Below are 23386 nucleotides of genomic sequence, written 5' to 3'. Positions count from 1 at the left end.
ATCGTCGCCAGCGCGGCAGGACGTACCCCAGGAGAGGTCTATTACCAGCCCTGCGGCTCTGCGAAGGGTTGTTTTGATGGTATATACTACTCATTCGTAACAAATTTAGGCAAAGTCAAATTTTTTTGCAGTTAGCCTATAAACTAGGCTTTTTACTCAGTTTATAATTTCATTGCAGTAGACCTTTCAAGACTTGTGCATGCCTTACATACCCATTGACAAAACTGCCATGAGGCGTATAAAACAACTTAGGCAACTTTATACGTCCATTCCAAACATTCAAACAACAAAACAGGTGCCGAGGTATGTACAGCACAGGACATGTTCCACGGCATTAAGTCCCATCTAGTCACTGCACTGTTCATCCACATGCACCGAGATGATGTGCTGGCCAGGGACCATCGCCAGACCAAGGATGCGTGGTTCCACAGTGCTGCCAGTGGTGTCTGCATGGAATAACGTGGAGTGCTCATGAGCATATCACAAGTAGGTCAGTGACGTGCATACACAGGAGTATCCAACAGCGAGCAAAGTGCTAGATGATGCTCAAGCAGTATAACCCTGCACCGAGGGGACAAAAATGAAGAATAAACATGCAGCACCAAATATTGAATGAAGCTTGCAATTGAACGAATTTTTACTGACGCCAATTTGACAACTAATCCATCAAAGACAGCAAAGCTGTATAAGCCAGTTCTCACACCCTTTGGAAGTTCTAGGCGTCAATTTGCTGGCTCAAAGCCTCACTCGTGGCTGGCTATTCTTAGTGAAGACTCCCATGCAGGCTGTGTTGCAGCACCACAGTCTCAGCCTTCACCGCTGCAGCTGAACTAACTCCTAGCTGACCTCTGACATGGAGCCAGTATAATGACATGTGAGATGTTGCGTTGCAGTTACACATGGTATCGACGATGCTGTTGCACAACAGCTTTCCCAGCTGCATGAAAACTGCTGCAGAACTACTCTGAACAGCTTCTCTGTAATTCGTATAGACATACATAGAACCAGTGTGGAAGACCATTTGCCCTCCTACAGTATATTCAGATTAGAATGACACAGTTGCTATGAGGGGGTGGGGGGGCTTCGGCGTCACTTGTCGGCTGGGTTGACCGATGCTGGGCGCCCTTTAGTCACGGGAATGCGTTGACGAGGGACAGGGGGGGGGGGGGGACGAGTTGTTTTCGTGTTGCTGACCTAGAGCTGTCTTCTTTCTTTGTATGTTCATGGCCTTGCAGACGCGACGAAGGGAAGAAAGGACCCCCTGCTCTAGGTCAGCAACACCAAGACAACTCATTCCCCCCTCCCCCCCCCCCCCGGTCCCTCGTCAACGCATTCCCGCGACTAAAGGGCGCCCAGCATCGGTCAACCCAGCCGACCAGCGACGCCGAAGCCCCCCCCACCCCCTCTTTTGTCTGTCTCGAACAGGTGCCCTGTCAAGTGTTTCCGCACCTTACGCTCTCTCCCCCTTCCTCTCCTTTCTTACGACGGACCTTTTAAAAGCGGCACACCGCCACCTCCGAAGAATACCCCCTGAAGAAGGAGCCGAATTGGTTCCGAAACGTCGGGCTAGTAAATTTCCTTATTTGGTTGGAGTCAATCTCTAAGTCTTAATGCCGCATTTCCTTAACATGCATCTGTTGCAAGCTTCTTGACACATTATTACCTCCCATATCTACAATCACTGAAACAAATAGCTTCTTTTTTTGATAACCAACATGGTTTCAAGAAAGGGGTGTCTTGTGACACTCTACTAGAATTCATGCCTGAATTACACTGTAGCATGAGTATAACAACAAACACATTGACTGCACATTTCTTGACTATGAGAAAGCCTTTGACCGAGTAGCTCACTGCCACCTAATAGCTAAACTAACTGCTCTTAGACTTGACTCCTTAAAAACATTAACTTGGCTTTGTAATTTTTTGTCTCATAGGCAGCAGTACAGACAATTCCTCTTTATCATACGCAACATTAGGTGTACACTAGGATAGTGTACTCAGTTCTCTCCTTTTTCTAATTCATTGATTTGCCCAAACACATATCTTCCAGTATATAACTCCTTGCAGATGATCGTCCGCGTGGTGTAATCATTGGCAAATGACATTAAACACATCTAAGTGCTGCTTAATTTCGTTTAGCCATAAAAGATCTGTCTCTAACTTCATGTACACTATTTGCTCCACTGTATTTTCCAGGGCATCCACTTATAAATACCTTGGCATCCATCTTTGCTCCAATCCTTCCTGGTCCACTAATGTTGAGAAGACATGCACTACAGCTAATAAAGCTCTAGGATTTCTACATCGGCCTCTGCATCAATCTCCACCTGCCAATCGACAAATGGCTTACCATACTTTTGTGTGCCCACAACTTGAATACGCTTCATCAATATTGTCTCCGCATCAAAAGTATTTAGTAAATAAGTTGGAATCCATCCAAAATCATGCTGCCCCTCTTATAACAAGCAATTACAATTGTTAATCCAGCATTAGCCAAATTAAATACCATATTATGCTTATTAATTTGGATTACCGATGTTCTATTGCTGTTCTATGCCTTTTTCATAAGTACTTTTACAATTCGTGACCTAGTTGTCTCTTGCTTGAAATTCCTTTGCGCACACCTGGTCAAGTGCATAATCATGCCAGTTTCAGGTGCTTTTTTAGCCGCACACAGTCTTTCAACAAATTAACATTGCCACGTGCCACAGCACTGTGAAATAATCTTCCTAGCGATATTGCATCAATAAGTGACCCCGCTAAATTTCGTGAACAATTGCAACTTCATACGTCATTTTGATTTTGTACGAGGGTTGTCCGTAAAATAAGGTTCCCAAGGAGCTGCAGTCGCGAGGAACGCTGTTATACGGGGTCCGGCGACACTCGCGTGTAACTTGGTTCGCCCTCTCCCAGTCCCCACCCCAGCGAGCTGTCTGCGATGCTCAGTCTTGGACTGGCAGCTGTTAGAGATGGAGCTACCGCTCGCTTCTCCTGCCAGGTGCTCTGTGATTCGTTTTTTTTTTGTGAAAAAAAAATACACTGCGCCGGTGGACATTCATTCCCAACTGTGTGAAGTCTATGAAGAAAAGTGTATGAGCGTACAACAAGTGCGCAAATGGTGTAGAAAATTCAAAGACAGACGTACAGACGTCCATGACGGACAGCATTCTGGACGGCCATCGGTTTTGGACGAAACGATTGCGAAAGTGGAAAAAACAATGCTGAAAAATTGAAGGGTGACGGTTCGGGAGCTCTGCGAGATGATCCCTGATGTCAGCAAGACTTGCATTGACTAAATTTTGACAGACCATTTAGGGTATGCCAAGGTTTGTGCAAGGTGGGTCCTGAGAATGCTTACGGAAGCCCACAAATGACAATCTGGCGAAGCGGCCCGCGAATTTCGTCAGGCCTACGAAACTGATGGCGAGGAATTCTTGGACTCTATTGTCATTGGGCACAAGACCTGGGTCCACTACACGACACTGGAAATGAAACAACAATCCCGTCAGTGAAAACTTCCAGAGACGCCGAAGCCGCGGAAGTTCAAACACTGTCTGACGGCAAAGTGATGGCGAGCGTCTTTTAGGACAGGAAGGGGTTATTGTTGTGTGAATTCATGCTTGCCGGTACAACAATCAATGCGGACCGCTACTGTGAGACGTTGAAGAACCTTCGCCGCGTGATTCAAAACAAGAGGAGAGGCATGCTCATGAAGGGAGTGCGTTTCCATCAGGACAACAGTCGTCTGCACATCGCCCGTGTAACAAACAATCTGATCAACAAATTTGGATAGTATACTGCCACACACCCACCCTACAGCCTAGACATAGCCCCAAGTGACTACCATCTCTTGCCTGAATTGAAGAAACACCTGGGTGGGACGCATTTCAGAACAAGGAGGAGCTGAAAGAAGAGGTTTTAGGCTACCCTCAGGGCGTGGCGGGAGAGTTCTACGATTCAGGCATAAAGAAGATGGTACACCGCATGCAAGAATGCATTGATCACAACGGCGATTATGTAAAAAAATATGGGAAAATCTAAGCTTTCCAAAAATGTATTATTCAATGCCAATAAACACGTTTTTCATTGTGAAAAATCATTGGGAACTTTATTTTACGAATAACCATCGTACAACAATGCTTATTTCCATTTAGTTTGTTCTATCCTTGCGCATACTGTTCTTTTTTCTTCCAACGTATAATTTGTTTCTTTGCTTGTGTGAATGATTTTGCACTGCCTGTATCTTTAACACTGTTCATTCTTTTTTATGGGGAAGTGTTACTTTTTTTTGTAATCGACCCTCCCCCCCTCCTCTACTCAATGCTCCTTTGGGGCCCGTAGGGTAACATGAATGAATGAATTATTAAATCAATGAATGAATACATAAATAAATAAATTTGCGTATGGGCATCCTTCTGCTTCTGTTGCATCAACGCAACATGTTAACACATGCGTGTCGTTTTCTATCCTGATTAACTTGAGTCACTATAGAGAACTATGATGGCCCTGTATGGCATGTCAAAGGTTTGATGATGATTAGTGGGGTTTATTGGCGCAAGGGCTAGATGTGGCCAAAGAGCGCCAAGGCTATGAAAAAGGTGTGTCGGTGGTACATGAATAGTGAATTATGAGGCGTGGATAAAACATTAGATGAGGCGTAGCTGTAAAGGGGCCTAAAATAGTCACTGTAAAGTGCGTAAAATCTACATGTAATAAGGTTATGACAATGATTAATGACGTGTACTATGAAAATGAAACCTTGTCAAAGGTTTGGTGATTTTTATTTGTGCAGCATGCAACATCAGAATTTAAAAAATACTACAGTCGAAACGAAAAAAATACTAAAATTTTGTGACATGTACTAAAATTTGCATGTAACTCAATATGTTCGTTTATTAAAGAATCGTCGCTAAAATGATATATGCCACTAAAAAATATAAATTTTTACACAGTTTATTCATGCGATTTCACACAAGGCAGCCAACAACCATGATACAGTGTAGACCGCTTATAACGTAAATCGCCGGAGTCGTGAATATCTGTGCTATAAGCGGTACCGCACTATAACCAAAACAACGATTTTCAAGCCCTGCACATATGCAAAACATGTAGACCAAGCAGCCGCGTGTATCCGAGAATCAAAGCGTGCGACGGGGAATTTTGCATCCGTGTAAATTTACGAACGTTGAAAGGTTAATGTCCAAGTACCCACGATGTTTGCATGAAGCAAAGTAATAAAAAAAATGTCTGAGTTTCGCCCGAAAGTCAAAGCATCAATTGCGATAGCAAATTAGTAGAGAGCTATAAGGAGTAGGGATAGTAGTTTTATCGGCTGCATAAACTTGACACATTTGCTTACTAACTGAATTAACAAGCGTGGTGTCAACACGCACAAGCAAACGTAAATAGACTCGATTACCGCAGACAACCACTGTCAAAACGCCGGTGTGGGGAAACGCGGCCACGGCAGCGAGCGAAGGTTCGTGCGGTCTATCGCTTCAACGGAAACTGAGCAGCATAAGCACAGCGCATACGAGCCGTGTGGAGATCGCTTTCAAAATACGGTGCGCGCGACAACACCGACAGCCGGCACAGGCGCGAACGCATTTGTTGGCAGAGTAGAAGCCACCCCCCCCTCCCTCCCTCCCGCGCTGCCTTCCCGCTTTGCTCCTTTCGTGTGGGAGATTGTGTCACCAGTTCCCCTTGCGCCCGGTTGCAACATACGCATTAGGTGCCGCAGCAAAGCGTCGCCCCCCCCCCCCCCTCCCTCCCATACCCCCACGGTATTTCGCGCGATGGAAGAGGGAAAATGAGCGATGAAATTTTATAAAAGCAATTGTTAGTAATGGATAAGCAATGTATGAAGGGCTGCAGAGCATACACTGAATGTGCCAGGCCAGCTCGTTCTGTTTACGTTACCTGTAAAATATACGGTTTGGAGAAGTCGCATTTGCTCTCCACTGTGCGTTCGCTCTCCGTGAAGGCGCGCGTCCCCCGCGCGCTTTCACTCGCACATTCGGCGCACGGCGACGATTTTATCGCCCTTGGACTCATGCTCCCCGTCTCACATTCCTCCTCCGCATCGCCCTTGTTGATCTCCTCTCCCATCGGTGGGCGCACCTCGTTGAGAAGCGTGCTCGCTACCGCCCTTGTCGGCGAGATTTTCCCGCGGAAGCCGCATTATAACCGGTATTTAGTCTTACGCGGCTGCACTGTAAGCGGTATGCGTATACATGGAATGCTATGGGAAAATTAACGGGAGTCTGAAAAGACCGCACTCTGGTCCTGCACTATAAGCAGTTACGTTATAAGTGGTCTATACTGTACATTGGTTGTTGAAGATGGTGTCACGGCTGTGGATAGGTCAGAATAAAATATTTCACAAAATCAGGCTCTGAAAAAAAACCGGTCAGTGACTGTATCTGTGCTCTTTCAAAATCAGTTGTGTTAAACTAGGTGCGAATATAAAATCACGAAGTTACTGGTATCATGAACAATCATGAAGAAGCCTTAAAAATCTGGCATACTGTCACGGCTTCACGAAACTTGAGGGACAAATGAACTTGTAGGCAGGAGCAGTAACAAGACCGGATGTCTTTTAATACCGCGTGCTAGTCACTGATTCTTCTTGCTCTCAATGTTTTTCACAAGTGCCGATATGTCTTGCCATCGTTGTCTTTGCCACACTACAGACGTGGCATTTGCCTCCCTTCCAAGGGAAGCATTGCCCTGATATGCAGCTTAAGTGCATGCATGTACGAGACACTAAAACGTGAGTCACTTGGAACAGTATGGCTTCATGCGCACCACATGCACCACTTCGGGTGGGTGCTTGTGGCGCCGTGAACAAGTTTCACCATCTGGCATGACCTCATAGTTCATGTCGTTCAGGCGTCAGATAACTGTGTATGGCCCAAAATATCGTCTTGGCAGTTTTTCAGAGAGTCCCTGACGCCTGAATGGGTATCCAAACCCATACTTCCTCGCTGGGTGTGTAGGCAACGAATTTGTGCTGACAATTGTACCGCATTGTTTCCTTGTCATGCTGGTGGCGGATGCGTACACGTGCAAGCTGTCGGGCTTCTTCGGCACGTTGAGCAAATTCTTCAGCATCTGCATGGATGTCGTCGCACTCACGGGGCAGCATTGCATCCAGAGTTGTCGTGGCTTCGCGACCGTGTACAAAGCTGAATGGTGTCATACGAGTCATTTCCAGTTAAGCGGTGTTATATGCGAAGGTTACATAAGGCAAAATCTCGTTCCAGTTCTTATGTTCCACGTCGATGTACACGCAAAGCATGTCTACGAGTGTCTTGTTCAAACACTGTTTGTCCATTTGTCTGGGGATGATAGGCTGTCGTTTTCCAGTGGATTGTGCTGCTGATTTTGAGAACTGCATCTAAAATTCAGCCGTGAACGTCTGTCAGTAATTACTACTGCTGGGCACCATGCCCAAGAATGACGTTTCCGACAAAAAATTGAGCTGCTGTCTCCGCATAACGGGTAAGGTAGTCAGTGGCGACAATAATCCACCTGTTCCCTGTAGCTGAAGTTGGAAATGGTTCAAGAAAATCCATGCCAATTTTGGCGAATGGCACTTCCGGCACGTTTACAGGATGTAGGAGACGAGCTGGCTTGTCAGGTGACGCTTTGCATCTTTGGCAGTGAGGACAGGTGCGTGCATGACGTTCAACATCGGCGGGGAGCTTCGGCCAATAATACTTATGCCACAGTCAGACAATGTTCGTGTGTAGCCCAGATGACTTCGCAATTCCATTGCGAACTGAAGCAGGCACGACCAGTAAGTAAGTGCTGCCCATCGGAGAAAAGTTCTGATAGAGAACATTGTCCTTCAACCAAAATGACGCCAGACTTCTTCCAATAAGTCGTGGCACGTCTTTGCCTCAGCCTTCCAAGAAATCAATACACAGAAGCAGTTCTGGGTCGTTGTGCTGCTGCTGGGAAATGGTAAATGTATTGATAATTCCCAAGAATGCAGTGTCCGTGCCCTTATCCTCGATGACATTACGATAAAATCGTAAAAGTTGGCAGGAGCATGCTGGATATTAAGCACACGTATTGCCTTTCACGCCAATCATTCTGTTCTTGCATTTTGCTGGCATATGTACATGTTTGTGCTCGACTGTGCTAACATTTCAGCTTCATACGTGCATTTGTGCAGCAGAGCTATTTCCATGCATTGTAGGAATTTCAGGCAGTACCGCCATCTGTTGCGATTGTACTAAGTAATATGCTTTCACAAAATGTCACCACATGGCACTTTACAAACAATGGCATTACAAGAGGAGTGCAAGCAGAGCAATGAGGGGGAAACACGTGGTTGTGAGACGGAGATGGCATGAAAGAAGCAGTTGCGGTGGTTTGCTGGAGGAAGGCTTGGCGGTTGATTTGCAAGTGCTATGGTGGTGTGGTGTCGCTTTTGTATTCTCTGGCTGTATGTTAACGTTTGATTGTTAATGTTATTTGACCTTGTTCTCGAAATAAATGTTTTGCTTCATGTTTGCCATGTCTATGCAACCCACGTACCTATAAAGCACAACTGCTGCAGCATGTAACACCTGACACAAATGTGGCTGCTGCTGCTGCTCACATTTCGTGCAAAAATCCTTGTGATTGTTTCATAAAAAGACTTGTGCTATTCTGTGTGGGCTGCTTTTGGGTGGTCGATCAGGTATAAATCTACCATTTGCCTAACACAATTTCTCACATGAAAGGATGGCAAATTAAGAGTAAACACTGCTATTCTTTTCACCACAAAATGTATTTTTTCCATATCAAGTAATGTTACTAGCGCACGAAAAAAAAAAAAATTGGAGGAAGGAAAGTTAGATGGGTCAGGGCAGTACATTTCATATACTTTATAGAGGTGAGGCTGTATATGAGTGCAGCAAGTTCTTGTATAAGCAAATATTGGATACAGCTTTGCACATTATCCATGTAGCTACAGTAATGTGCCCATGAGTGTCTTATAAAAGCTGAGTAAAATGGCTTATCAATGAGACAATATGCATAAAGAATACATAGTATAAGCATGAAAATGTTTTGTAGATTGAAAGACGTTAAGTGCTTCTTTCTCTGCACTCTTTCAGTATGCACTTATATGCTCAAGACGCTCAGAAAAAGCTAGTGTGTGTAGATTTGTCGACTTCGGTGCAACAGAAGCATAGATTTATCTGTTTGCTCAGATGTCAGCGCGTTTTGTCATTGTGATGAGTAATGGTGCCACCATTCTAATTTTACAAAATCATCGTTATTAGTATGGCTTTGCTGCAGATGGTGTGTACCTCTCCTTTATTCTAAATGAAAGAGGCGAGTAGTCGACTGAAACTCGGTATTAAACTGCATGCACCATGAAACACCACCTCTGTGCAAGGTTTGTGTGTGTGACCAATCCAGATGCTTAGCTGAAAGATTAGTGTAGCGTGCTCCTATTTGGGAAAATTTGGCATAGAGGACAGGCGTGGTACCACATGCATCTACCCTGCTTCTTCTTGCTCATTTCATGGCTAAAGTCCCGACTTTGGCAGCCTTTAGGCCATGAGGTAACGTATGAGAGTTTCATTGGCCTGTTGTCTTCTCTTTAAGTTCACATACTACGTGACGCCTGCAGTTGAAAGGATGCTCTAACTCTGTCGCCATGACTGTGAGTTGTGCTGGCTAACACTCCCAGGGCTAGATCTAGTACCTATACACAATACCCATGAAAGACCAAGGTAGGATGGCTGCAACGGTAGCTCAATAGGTAGAGTGACGCATGTAATGCAGAAGGTGTAGGTTTCATTCCCACTTGCGACAAGTTGTCTCTTTCCCTGTTCTCATTTCCCTTTCCCTCACTCTGTTAGTTGAAGCCTGTCCGCTTCAACAAACAGGATGTGGAGCCCCCTCTCTTCTCACCAGGTTGCAGGTACTCCGAGCAGGATCCAAGGATGATGTTCTGGTCCCGGTCGGTACAGAGGAAGCTGCCCACCAGGGTGCGACCGTCGCTCATCTCCACCCGCAGGCTTTGGTTGAGCCACCGGCGTAGCCGCGCCCGACCAATGCTTTCCTCCCCCGCGGCCATGCTCACCCCACTGCTGCCCCCTGGCCCCACTGGTGGCCCTGCACACAAGTCAGCACAAGCTGACTGAAGCAACATTAGGAGCCAAGCAAGGCCTAATCAGAGAGTATGTTCAAATTCTGGCCAGCAAAGAATACAGTCCACAATGACAGCTTAGAAAACAGCTTTTGTACGGCTTGGGCTAGTTGGCTATTCATAATTAAAAGTGCGTACAGCTCAAAGGATGAGGACTAAGAGAAATGACACTCCAGGTATTTTGGAAAGCATTTAGAACCCATTTCGTGTCAAGAAAAAATGAATAACTCCATACTTTAAACTATGTGCGTGCACTCTAAAACAATGCAATGTGGCTTACCATTAGTGCAAAAAAAAAGAAAAAGAAAAGGAAAAGCTTGGTTACACTTTCTTCTGCACAAACTAACTTTTCCAATGCTTTTTCAGGCATGCTTACCGTCTTGTTTAGACAGCAAAAACTAGCCTGCATAATTTTTTACTTTGATGCTGTCCTTTGTAAGCTGTCTGCTTCACCGACTTCGTCCGAATTGGAGACTTAAGATGGCAGCAGTCCCCTTAGCTGTCTATTTAGCCATCTACGGCAAGTATCAGAATGGAGCCATAATTCATGGTGTTGTATGTAGCATAGCCCACAGCTCAGCTATGAGCATGGGTTGTCATACACACTAACGAGTACACTCATAAGTACACCGACTCATACTCTCTCCTCACTCATATCACAGGCATGAGATAGAGTGTTAATGAGTGACAAAGGATCTGAATGGAAACGAGTATGAATGGGAGTGAGTGCCTGTTAATGTGAGTACGAGCAAAACTTAATAACCATGATGTCGAGTAGATCTGAGTTTGAACGTGAGCTGTACGCATCAACTGGCGACCGCCTTTGCCTCAGCGGCAGTACCCGAAAAACCTACAGCTAATTAATAACACACCTCATCTTGCACGACTTAACATTAAAAATAGTTATTTTACAATTATACGCTGCAAGCAAAATTCTTCTAATTCATTATTCTCCGACCAATGCTATCATGGTGTGGAATGTCAGCATCGAATCCCGGCTGCCATGGCCGCATTTCGATGGGGGCAAAATGCAAGAATGCCCATGTCCCGTGCACTGGGGGCACGTTAAAGATCCCCTGGTGGCCAAAACTGATCCAGAGTCCACCACTATGGCGCGCCTCATAACGAAATCGTGATTTTGGCGCATAACACCCCAGGATTAATTAATTGTGGAATGTCAGCAAGTGTGAGTGGATGCATGTATGTGAATGCCGGCGAGTGAAAGTTGATGCAAGTATGAGCCTGAGTGGATGCTGGTAAGTGTGAATGGAAATGAATATGAATGCGAGTGAGTATTGGTGAGTACGGGTTGGCATGACTAGGAGCTTGAGTGAGTGCCAATGAGTGTGAGCGAGTGCACAGCCTGCGAGAATATTGGTGAGTGAGTACGAGTAAGCATCGGCTTTATGTCGCCGACCTATGTCTATGAGGCATGCTGTTGTGGGAGAATCCAGATGGAGAAGATGCTTCACCACGAAAGTTCCTATTTAAACACATCTGAACACAGAAATATTTTGGGATGCATTCACTGAGCAAATTTAATGGGCTTGTAGCATTTCAAAGAAAAACTTATAGTACACCACCTGTTGGGACAGATTTTTATTTCAGCCATTGATTTTATTTTTTAAACGAAAATTGCCACTGTAAGTTGAAAAATACAAGAAGAAAAAGGAACATCAAGTTTACAACACTGTAATTCGGCAATAAAAAGCAATATCATAAGTCTGTAAACAGCATCCATTAGAACATCCAAACAAAGTAAGACTAATGTATGTAAACCATTAAACAGTAATGTAAACAGTAATGTAATGTAAAACAAAGTAAGACTAACACTACACTAATTTGGGAATAGGAGTTCGCTAAAACTCACGTAAGAAATGTAACAATTTCGTGTAAATTGAGAGCAAGCAAATAATGTTTGTCTGATTTAGATGATCTAACAGATGCATTTTAAATGATAGTGATATAAGACTTTGGTGCCGAGTTATGAAGCTGTAAAGTCTTGACCCAATTTTTAAAATTTTACTGAGCTTAAGCAACTTTTCCCTAAAAATCTGAAACCCGAAATCAAACTTCTGGTTCCATCAGTTGGTAAAACCTAGCTTCCTTAAAATGCAACAAATTTTGTTCACATATCCTAGTGGACAACTTCCTGTGGCAATAAAGGGAGAGCTACAAGCAAAGCACGCACAAGTAAGAGTGCTCCTGGAAACAGACTCACATTTTCATCTGCACTAGTTTAAGTTAGGGAAAAGAAAAAAGATAGTCATATATTTACAACAGTAAAATAAGACAAACTGCACCACTCAGAGTAAAATTTGACATATTTTCCTGCTTTTCTCTTCCGTGTTTAAGCAAATGTTAAAGTGTCACACGTGGGAGCCACACTGATTCAGTATCTGTTCCAAGAAACAAGAAGCACTGTCAGACGCTGCTGGACTACTTGGCGCAGTAAAACACGTGCAGAAGCTCTGCCCCTATAGCTTTCCCTTCATTCCCACAGAAAGTTGTCCATGAGTATAGAGTATGAGATGTGTAATGTGAGCATTTTCGTGGTTCATGTGTATTCTGACCACCTGAGATTCTTTATTGGGCACCCCAATGCTCAATACATGTGCATTTTTGCATTCAACACCCATCAGAATGCAGCAGCTGAAGCTGGGAAGCGAACTCGTGGCATTGTGCTCATTGGCGGAAAAGTACAGCTACTAATCATTGCAAGGTCTGCGCTTGAGTATGCTGATGTTGCTTGTAATCCACATGCTGGAAAACACATAAGCTTTTAAAGATTCAGTTACAGGCTGCATGGAATACCTGCAATTACTGTATTATGAATGTCGTGCTACGAGTAGTGTTAAAAACATCTGAAGAGCTACACATAGAAACAATAACCAAAGAAAGAGAAACTGAGTAGAGGTCAACCTATGCTGGCAAAACTGAAGCTACTTTCTGTAAGACTTCATCCGATCTCTTCGTGCTCTTTTTGTCCTTATGGCTTCGTAACATTGCTCTATTTTCACTTGCGAACTGGTGGGGGCAGGGATCTTCCTGTCAGGCTGAAACGGACTGATCCCAAATCTTGAAAGGAAAGAAAGGAAGTACGAAGGCTCGAGTTGCTTTGCCCCAGAAGTTTACCTGAATGCGGGATTTGACCCAAGGACTAGTCTGGAAAACAAGCAGCATGAGTCCTCTGTCACAAATGCATGCATAATACCAGATCCAAGCTTCTTCACACTGATTTATGTTAAGGGTAGGCTAGTGATCAATTAACCTTCCAATTAATCTATTATTGCTTTTATCATGCTTAATTTTTGTGTAATCAAGACTGCGACGCTAGTTCGCCTGGTCAGGTAACATGATAATGAAAAAATTGCGGCCACTGACCAAGTCAAGGTGAAAATAACACAGAGATGTTTCAGGACCCGTACGAGTTCCTTGATCACACTAAAAGTGGGCAAGAGCCGCAAGTAGTTTTTATGCCAAAATGTGACATAGAGAACGGGTGTGGTTAGCAGGCAGACTTCCATCAGTCCTGTTGATACTGTTGTCCCCGTCGTTTGAATAAATAAAGATTCTAACATAAGTCGTGCCATCGAATTCTCTTCCTTTGCTATTAAAGCAGCATTTTCCCAATCGATGCGGTGATTGCGATTGTCGGCGTGTTCGGCAAGGGTGTTCGACGCTTTTTTATTCTTGGAGACGTCCCTTTGGTGCGCCTTTAATCTTCTTGTGAACTTGCTGGTTTCGCCGATGTAACTGCAGCTGCAGTCTGTGCATGGTACGTTGTAGACAACACCGGGTAATTTTTGCTTTCAAGCCAGAAAGATTCTCTCGGCAAATAATTGGTTCAGGTGATGTGAGCAAAACAAGGCAAGTTTCAACACCGACGTCCCCACTTCACTTGCTCAATGGCAAAGAAGGCAATGACAGACTGAGCTAGAAGGTTATAAGACAGCTTCTGGGATTTTCTTAGCTGAAAAGCCATTTCTGCGTGCTCTGATATAAGCTGATGGTGAGAAAATACAGCCTCTGTGGCACTTGCCATTGCATTATTCTTGAACAAAGGGCCGGTGTCATGCTAAGGCTAGGGCGTTCCATGATGAGACTGCCAGAAAATGTTAACATGCTACTTTATCTCTGCAGCTGGACTTACGATTGTGCCTGAGCTCAGTTTGCTTGGTATGTCCACTCACTGAGTGTAGCTGACGTGACATTACCCTTCTGACTGCCCAAGTGTTTTTTTTTCTTTTTTCTGAGCACTACACAGTCCCTGCCAGGTTTCTTTAGTGTGTTGGTGCAGCAGAGATTTCAAGTTACATAAAAGCTGATTTATTGTCGCCGTTCTCTCTTGTTTCACTATTTGTGAACAGTTCATATATTCCTTCGTCTGTTATAGTCTGGATGGACGGACATGCTGCGCTGGCCATGACTGCCCTTCCAATACTCACCCCCGGGCATTTCTCTCTCTCTTTTGTGGGCTCAGCAGACATTTCATGCTACATAGAAAGTGGTTCTCTGTCATCAGCTTCTTTCAATTCATAATTCATCAAGTATTCATCTTTGACTGCCAAAGTCCACATGAATCTGTAGGAGGGACGTGACGGCGGCTGTACTAGCCGTGCCGTCGTCCCTGATCAGAAGGGCGAAGGCGGCTAGCCGAGCGACAGGGCTGCGACGACCAGCGTGGCTGGCTTTTGGAATGACACTGCGCGTGCCGAGCTTGCGCCTCGAGCACGCGCTGCGCTTCTTTATTTTTCTCTTTGTTAGCCGGCGCCAAGGCACCGGCTGAGAGCGCCGAACAAAGCGCTCCGTGCTACGGCGTCGGTGGGCGCTACAGGGCCCCCCGCCCAGACGGAACGTCGAAATGGCGAGCCAGTTGAGTCCTGATTAAAAAGTGTCCGTGGCCAGTCCGAGTCGTCAACGTGAAGGCATCGGGTCGCCACCACCACTCAGGCGGGCGGCACTGGGTGCTCCTCAACGGGCGAGGGACTCGTGGAACGGACGCTGTAGGCAGGAGAGCGTCTACCCGCTGATTTGACGGACGCCACATGTCTCTTGAAGAATGAGGAAGGGGGAGACTTGTAAGGCGAAGGGTGCGTCGACGGTGATAGCGCACGCGTTGCCGGAGGCGTATCACAGGCCGCACCTTTGCATGACGTGTAGGATGCGTGCACGAGCAATGGAGTCGAAGCCCTGGACAGGCCACGACGTGTGCCTTGCAGGTCGACGCGGCGCAGCCTGTCGGGAGGCGAACACGATCCGGCAGAGCTAACGATGGGGTGCATCGCGAGTAAGCCACGGGCTGGCCAGGCAAAAGGGGGTCAAGGTCCCCAGGAATGTCCGGTGGTTCCATCGGTCCATCGCAAAAGCCGGAAGTGGGTCGAAGCCGTGAGGCGCTCAGCGACGAGGCGTGAACGTCCATCGAGGCAGCACAGGTGAAGACCCAGGTGGGCTGGGTAGGTGGAATGACCTGTACCAACTGCGCTGAAGACTGCGCTGACCGCTGGAGATATGGACCGTTCGTTGTCTGGTGTCGCAGAAGGTCGTGACCCGTGTCCGCGGTGGTGGTAGCCGGCCGAGTCGGAGGCAGTGGGATCGGCGCGGTACCGAGCTCGCGCGCCGCCTCGGAGACCGGCTCAGCAGACCGCGTGGAAAGGTCGGGTGCCGTTGTTGCAGGAGCGATGGCGTTGGAGACTGACCCGATGGCGTAGGGCACGGTAGCCGGCGTTGGGTCGGCGATGTCTCCACTGTCGCCTGCCATCGTTGGGGGCGAGAAAGGCGATGACGTGGCCGGTGTCATGGTCGTGACGATACCCTCGGCGACAACATTGTACGCGTACCCGCACGAAAGAGACCCCTGGAGAGAGCCGGAGGCCGGGGACTGTGCGGTAGCGCATCGGGTGGTCGCCGAGACGGTATCGGGGCAAGTCGAGGGAGGAAGGTTTGCCTGATGGTGGAGAACGGGCGCAGGAGCAGACGTGTCTGGTGCTGGCGGTGAGGGCGCTGGCAGAGATGACGCGCGCACCGCGCGGTCTACCTCTGGAAGAGGGTGGTAGACAGCGCCGAAGAAGTCGAGCACGCGCTGCCGCAGTTCGTCGTACGGGCGCGGGCCAGGCGATGGAACGCCGAGGTGGAGCTGGAGAGCAAGCGGCAGGACGTCGAGGAGTACCGCGTGCTCGAACTCCTGGATCCAGATGTGGTTCAGCTCCAGAGCCGCCTCGAACTGAGCGAACCATGCGCCGACGTAGCTGGACGAGAACGGCGGCAGTGGTGGGTCGAACTGCGGCTCCGGCCAGTGAGCCATGGCAGCGTGTCGCTCGGTGGAACGCGCATTCTCCCGGGTCACCAATGTAGGAGAGACGTGACGGCGGCTGTACTAGCCGTGCCGTCGTCCCTGATCAGAAGGGCGAAGGCGGCTAGCCGAGCGACAGGGCTGCGACGACCAGCGTGGCTGGCTTTTGGAATGACACTGCGCGTGCCGAGCTTGCGCCTCGAGCACGCGCTGCGCTTCTTTTTCTCTTTGTTAGCCGGCGCCAAGGCACCGGCTGAGAGCGCCGAACAAAGCGCTCCGCGCTACGGCGTCGGTGGGCGCTACAAATCTGCCACACTAGTTAGTCATGGCTGTGCCGTTGTGAAAGAGTGACAGGGCACTGCGATATCTGCTCCACCTGCATTCAGTAATTTAACTTGCACAGCTTTTGTGCGTTTAGATGGACCTCTCCATAGGTGGCACAACAGCTATGCAATGCCGTTTTTTTGCAAGAGTTGCTTCTACAGACACAGGGAGTGCGCTGAAAACACAAAGCGAGTATACTTGGGAGTAGCAGGGGCTGTGTCTGTCAGGGTGGGTGCCCGAGTTATCTCGGGAGTGGCAGTCAAAAGGATAAAGACAACTGCTGTCAATTTGCAGCATGGTTTCTTAATTTTTTTCCCCCACTGATGACTTTTCACATAAATAAATATGATTAATCGATTTGTTAATCAATTCAAAGGTTCTGATTAATCAGGTAATTTTTATAAACAATGTTTAGCCCTAATTTACATATTCCATATGGATAATATACAAGTGCAATACAAAGTGAAACAAAATGTGTACTTCTTCTCAGGCCTGTTTTCTAATTTCCACTACTAAGCTGGAAGATTATGGGTGATATTGTTGGAGTTCCTACTTTGTATTTCTAAAAAGAAACAAGCGCATTTGTTGCACTAGCTTTTTTCATTTGCTTGGCACCACCTACTAATTTGACTGCGGTGCTAAAATACTGACCACTCATAACAAGAATGCCAATCTCACGAAAACAGTGAAAAATCAGATTATCAAAAGCAAGCCCCACAGCAATTGAAGCAATTATCAGTTCATGCAAAATGAATACGCCCACACAAGCTCACTCTATACCTGTCACTGTAGCAATAAAAACAGGTGCTAGAGTGAAGGATTACGGAGGGATGAGCACCCACAACAAACGTGATATGTAAAAGCTGCGTTGGAAATACACTGTACAGGAACCAACAGCTAGAACAATTTGCACGATTATAATTACTCCTGGCACAAACACATTAAAAGCTGGAACCGAGCACAGTTCTTTGCAGAATAATAGTATGAAAAAAAAAGAAATACTGTAAAAACCCATCTCATGATGGATTTCGACATTAATGCGATTAGCATTGAAGCAATGTAGCAACAGACCCTATTGCCACTGCCGTAATGTGTCTTGTAATGAGGTGTGTATGCAGATGGGCTCTTCTCTAGCAGTTCCCTTCATGGAAGAGCGGCACATTTGCTGTGGCACATATCTGGCGTTACCCAAGTTGCCATGTCCACTAGGTGGACATTAACCTAGTGGACATGACTCTGCAGGAATATGCAAGGTGGAGGAAGTTTTGATGAAAGGGAAAAATTGTCATCCTAGTCAGAATTTTTCTTCAACTCTGTAGCTTTGTGCTGCCCTCGGGTGGTGACAATTTCATAATTTATACAAGCCATTCTTGTGTTTGACAACAATCAAGCAGTACAATACCCACCAAATCAAGTGTGCGTGTGGTATGCATACTTTGGTAGAAGAACCTTTACGCATTTTCAAATTACCTAAACGTCGTTAGTGATTGTGCGCACATAGTTCTGGTCCGTCCAAGCAATAATTCAGAAACTTTACCTTTACCCACTATGCAACATACAGCAATTAATTTAAAAGAAAGGTTCTAGTTACGCTGCACAGCTCAGTTTTACATTTTTCTCATTTACAGGTTGCGCCATAATTACTGTCAGATACTTTGATCGATGATTGTGCCTATAATTTTTTAATGTTTCTCCACATCATTTCGTCAAACATTTCTTCTGTTTTTCTTTGGTATTTCGGCCTTGTTTCATGCTGGTTTTTTTTTTAAACGGCGCCTTGAATCACACTGAATTGCAATCTCATCATTGAGTGAAGCTGGACACTCTACTTCCGAGGTCGCCAAAGTTCTGAAAGATTCACCGCAAGATTGTCCAATAGGCTCTCAAACGTGGCACTTTTAAGGGCGTAACCTGCAGTGGTTGCCCTCACTCTGTGGTCACTTCTTACCTTAATAATATTGTGAGGAAGATAATCTAATGCCAGCGATTGAGAAGCATCAGAAGGCTGGCCTTGGAGCTGAACATGTTGGCGACACCAATGACAAGAGTCATGCGAAGGGCCGTCAAGTTGTTCGCCTACAAGTTCCATAGAAGGCACGGACTGATGGAGGAGCAGAGAAAGGGAAGATGGGAAAAATGCCGGCTGCTGTTGGCAAAGGCCGTGAATGGGGAACACTTGGCAACTGTCTTCAATGATGATAAAATTTTCATGTCACAATACTCGGAACTCTCGTGTGCTTGTTTCGAGGTCAGAGCTTGCTGATGCTGCCAGTTGGGACAGCTTTCCAAAACTCCCATGCGGTGTCTGTCATCGTTTGAGCTGGGGTAACCCCCACTGGCCCCATTCCTCTTGTTTTTATGACAAAAGGTGCAAAGATCGCCACTCACAGATACCTTAAAGATATTCGACAGCCTCATTCGATGAACTCTATCCAACTTCGGCAAGTAGTCTTGGACTTTGCAACAGGGCAGTGCCCCTGCACGAGAATCGAAGAGAAAAATTGAACTCCACAGCAGCGGTGGTGTGCTCTCACGCCCGAGTTCATTCCAGCTGAAGAGTGGCTGGCGAGCAATCCTGAACTTAACCCAATAGACTTCTGTGTGTGGGCTACTCTTGAAAGGACTGCACCTTTCAGCACACTAGCATGGTGGTTCTGAAAGTGTCGCTGGAGTGAGCATGGAGAAAAATTATCCTGGGGATACCTTATGGGCCACGATTGAGTAAAATGTTTTTGTGGCATTCTTAATATATTGGGTAAATGTCCGATGAAATATTTCCCGAGATATTTTTATTCTCAACCAAAGTATTAGGCAGAAACTTTGTGACAGTATTTATGGTGCACCCTGTATGTGCTACAATGGACAAGTCAAATGTGGACAGGGCAAATTAAACTAGAACAGTAAAACAGGAAGCTTGTGGTTAAGGCAGGATGACATGACAGAATTATTATGGTTATAACCTTAACTTACGACGCAGGTATCCACACTAAGGAAGTGAAAATTAACGGGGACGCAATTATTCCCTTCAACTACAGCCTTTTCTTCTTTTCTGTTTTTTTTTTTCTGTGAATTCTACTTCTCTCTTGACGTTTTTGTCATTCAGGTTGACACATGGAGTCCACCAACATATAAATGCAAGCATGCCCACAAGGTACGGTTCGGTGTCTGCTGCTTGCGTACAAGGGCAACATTCCTTTACGATAGTGCCGACAGCAGAAACATTGTTAAATACCAGGAGATTGAATGCGTCATCTGCAATGCCTTTGTGGATATGTCCTACTCTGTTGGACTCTGCCATGGTTGTGTCGATTTTGTGGCAAAGGGTAAGGACGTCTTGAATATAGGAGACGTACTACTCGGTAGCACTTTGGGCGCAGGTAGCGAGCTACTTTTTGGTGGCCAGCTGTTTACCAGAAGGATTGCCAAAAAGGTCTGACAGCTTCTTGTTGAACAGCTCCCAGCTAGTAAGTTCCTCTTGATGTGTTTGGAACCAAACACGCGGAGTTCCGTCCAGATAGAAAATGACATCGGCCAGCATGGTCGGGTCCCACCTGTTCCCCTTGCTGACACGTTCGTACATGCCGAGCCATTCTTCTACGACCATACCATCGAGACCGGAGAATTTTACGGGGCCATGCGGATGCGGAAGGGCAATGTAATGGGTCTGGGTAGCCGATGTGTCGTCCCCAGGAGGCATTGTTACAAGCTGGATGTGACGTCCGCTGCGGAGCTCCGATGCGAAGAAGACGGGTACCCAGCACCTCCACTAAATGTTACAAACTATTTACAATATGTATTCACAAATAGAGAAGACGCGGAGATGGAAGAGAGCTCAGCCAGCAGCCAGGCTGTGTCCACTTTTCGTCGTCTCCAGGACCTTTCCTTCTCTCCTCGTAAAAATATTAACATTAATCATGACAAAGCATTGCAAAAATAATACTAATAATAAGATAGGAAGCGCTGCAAGACAGCTCTATGTAGTTGCGTGTATGTTACATATCGGTCAGGCTGCCGCCGCGATCTACCCGCGCAGTTCCTCTGCTCATATCAGTGTTAGATAAAACGACCGATGCTCACATAATGTTGTGATGAGATTATGTGACAAGAAAATGACGCGCATAGCGGGGAGTTATGCATGCCACTAATTGGATAGCGCGCTACAACCCGCACTACTGTACATAATTCGTAGCGGTTTAGAGCAACACGGGGACACTGATTTAGCTGCAGAAAATGTGCGACAAACCTACGCAACGATTCAGTTGCGTGAGATTAAGAACTATATTGTTACGTGCGGGGTATGGGCTAAACCCCCCACGAAATATATAATAAACAAGATGCGTTATGGTGCCTACACACTACACAGAAACGCCTACACACCGCGATGAACCGCGTTCTCGATCGTACACGCCGTACGAAAGTAGTCTGCTCCGGACAAGGAAAGCTCTCGGGAAGCTTTCGTGGCACATACCTCACAGTATGTATGGGCCAAGGGAGTTTGTCACGCCTGATCCACCTATTGAAGAAGCTCAAAGGATATGACTGATTTATTCTTTAAGGAGATTTTCGCATTGCACGATTTAGAATGTGTACGCTTGAAGTTGATGATGTCGACTTCGGCTGCAGAGCGTACTCTCGCAATTCTAGTGCGTGAAGCATGATAGGTCGTGAAATTTTAGGTACATGATGTGAATTGTAGAAACTTAAACACAAAATGCAATATGCAGTTAAAATAAAATAATTATTAATGCAATAAAGGAAGGTTTTAAAACATTATAGTTTTAAGTAGGGTTAATCAAGCAAGCGTGATCACCGCGGCCCGTTGGTCTAGGGGTATGATTCTCGCTTTGGGTGCGAGAGGTCCCGGGTTCAAATCCCGGACGGGCCCGTCTTTTTTTTTTTTTTTTTTTTCTTTCAACTATTGTTGGAAATTTATTATGCAGTGTGACTGCGTTGCTGGCCTAACTTCTCAGAGCATTTCGCTAGTACAACACACACCAGCGTGTTTTCTAATGTGCTCAACCACGTTAGAAATGTTCGTGCGTTAAAAGAAACGTATCTTATGCGTTACTTATACGTAACACTTCTCGTGCAAGAAATAAATAATTCTGTGGTTAAGGTACCAACACCACGATTTGATGATGAGGCACGCCGTAGTGGCAGGACTCCGGGTGAATTCTGACCATCGCACGCATTTAAACATAAGTATACGAGCGTTTTCGCATTTTGCTTCTATAGTAGTCGCGGCCCTTTGCATATCAGGGATAAATAGATCGTACAAAACGTAGGTCATAGTTTAGCTACACTCCCCGAAGAGCTTGCAGATGGAGCGCCTTTCATAAATGGACTTCGTACGACAAACTGCCTTGTAACCAGCCGGATTTAGAAGGCAGTTAACTTGACTATAGGCTTGAAATTGTATTGTGTAAATTGTCTCTTGCCTCTGGCGAATCACTGTGCTAACCTTGATTTGCATGTATGCGCTCAGTGAAAATATATGTACTGCGTACTGTGTGACATTGCCTTTACTGTAACTGTGTTGGTGTTCTTGTTGCCTAAGTAGCAAAACATTTCTGGGGACTCGTGTTATGTGTGTTACGTACAAGCTATATAGACCTAAGTATTCTTTTTTTCATGTAAGAACACACGAAAAAATACTTCGTGTTTAAGCGAAGCGGGCCCTGCGACCCATCAAAATTTGCGTAAAAAAAAAGCAATAAAAAAAAAAAAGAAGGGCCCGTCCGGGATTTGAACCCGGGACCTCTCGCACCCAAAGCGAGAATCATACCCCTAGACCAACGGGCCGGCACGTGCGCAAGTATTAACGCAGCCGTCAGCCCCGTGAGGCCAAATCGTTGCCATGGCATATCCAGTTGTCTGAGTGGAACAAATAGCAAACTTCAAGTTATAAATGCGATGGCTTTCCTTCGATCTCATTTCGTGCGCCATCGAGGCATAGCCACGCTAATCGGGGCGTGATGTCTTTTATTATTTATTTATTTATTGATACCTCAAATGCAGGTATGGGGGGTGGGTGGGTATTACATGAGGGGTTGGTTACATTTGTACGAGTTCTTCGATGAATGACTTGAAGTGGCACGGGTCAGAGTGGTGCGCAGCGTCGGTGAGCAGATGATTCCAGTCATTCGCTGTTCGTCTGCATCGCCAGTGGATACGCTTTCCATATTCCACTGTTGTTTTTGTTTCTACCGCGCAGCAGCGGTTGCCTCGCTTAATTGCTACGTCTTGTTAGATATATACGAGGAACATCGAGAGCAACGTTACCTCGTGAACAACGGTAAAGTTTGCTATGACTTTCAAATGTCTCACCCTTCAGGGGAAAAACTGGCCGATTTATATTTGGACAGCGAAGCAACTGTTTTCGAGTGGCGACGGTGTGCGGAGGCATGGTCGGTATCAAATGTCAAATGTCCAGCAACGCAACGTAGCTGCGTTGGGGTCCAGAATTGTCGCTTTGAAACATGATTATCAATGAGTATAAAGACACTAAAAGTTACTTTGCGCAAATGTTAACCGAATGGACAACTTTGCGCGCTTTTTCTAGCCCGAAAGCGCGGGCGGCGCAGAGTCGAGCGAAAACGAAACCTTTCGACCGCCCG

At 46.0% G+C, this 23386-nt stretch overlaps 1 protein-coding gene and 2 non-coding genes across 4 annotated transcripts; 1 reads left to right on the top strand and 2 right to left on the bottom strand.

The window, feature by feature from the left end:
• Nucleotides 1-241: 241 nt before the first annotated feature.
• On the bottom strand, nucleotides 242-21380 carry LOC119445290 (N-alpha-acetyltransferase 38, NatC auxiliary subunit-like). 2 transcript variants are annotated; one of them, XM_049663197.1, is made up of 3 exons: nucleotides 21238-21380; nucleotides 9916-10144; nucleotides 242-446 (listed from the first exon to the last, which is right to left on the bottom strand). In XM_049663197.1, exons 2-3 carry the CDS (start codon nucleotides 10079-10081, stop codon nucleotides 346-348), a joined length of 267 nt encoding a protein of 88 aa, XP_049519154.1. In that variant the 5' UTR covers nucleotides 10082-10144; nucleotides 21238-21380; the 3' UTR covers nucleotides 242-345. The 2 variants fall into 2 exon arrangements, with proteins under 2 accessions (XP_049519154.1, XP_037565531.1); XM_037709603.2 differs by having other exon boundaries at nucleotides 9916-10119.
• A 202-nt stretch (nucleotides 21381-21582) lies between these two features.
• Nucleotides 21583-21654, top strand: Trnap-ugg (transfer RNA proline (anticodon UGG)). The gene has a single exon. It is a non-coding gene; the product is annotated as a tRNA-Pro (tRNA).
• An 845-nt stretch (nucleotides 21655-22499) lies between these two features.
• Trnap-ugg (transfer RNA proline (anticodon UGG)) lies at nucleotides 22500-22571 on the bottom strand. Its single transcript has one exon. It is a non-coding gene; the product is annotated as a tRNA-Pro (tRNA).
• Nucleotides 22572-23386: the final 815 nt, after the last annotated feature.

This window comes from Dermacentor silvarum, chromosome 3 (genome assembly GCF_013339745.2).
Source record: "Dermacentor silvarum isolate Dsil-2018 chromosome 3, BIME_Dsil_1.4, whole genome shotgun sequence".
Classification (NCBI taxonomy): Eukaryota; Metazoa; Arthropoda; class Arachnida; order Ixodida; family Ixodidae; genus Dermacentor; species Dermacentor silvarum.
The sequence above is the reverse complement of the archived record's forward strand: the minus strand, read 5'-3'. Positions and strand labels throughout refer to the sequence as shown.

Coding starts and splice junctions, on each gene's coding strand:
- LOC119445290 (XM_049663197.1), bottom strand. CDS start 10,081: ATGGCCGCGGGGGAGGAAAGCATTGGTCGGGCGCGGCTACGCCGGTGG. Junction 447..9,915: donor CTCGGAGTACCTGCAACCTG/GTGAGAAGAGAG, acceptor TATTCCATGCAG/ACACCACTGGCAGCACTGTG.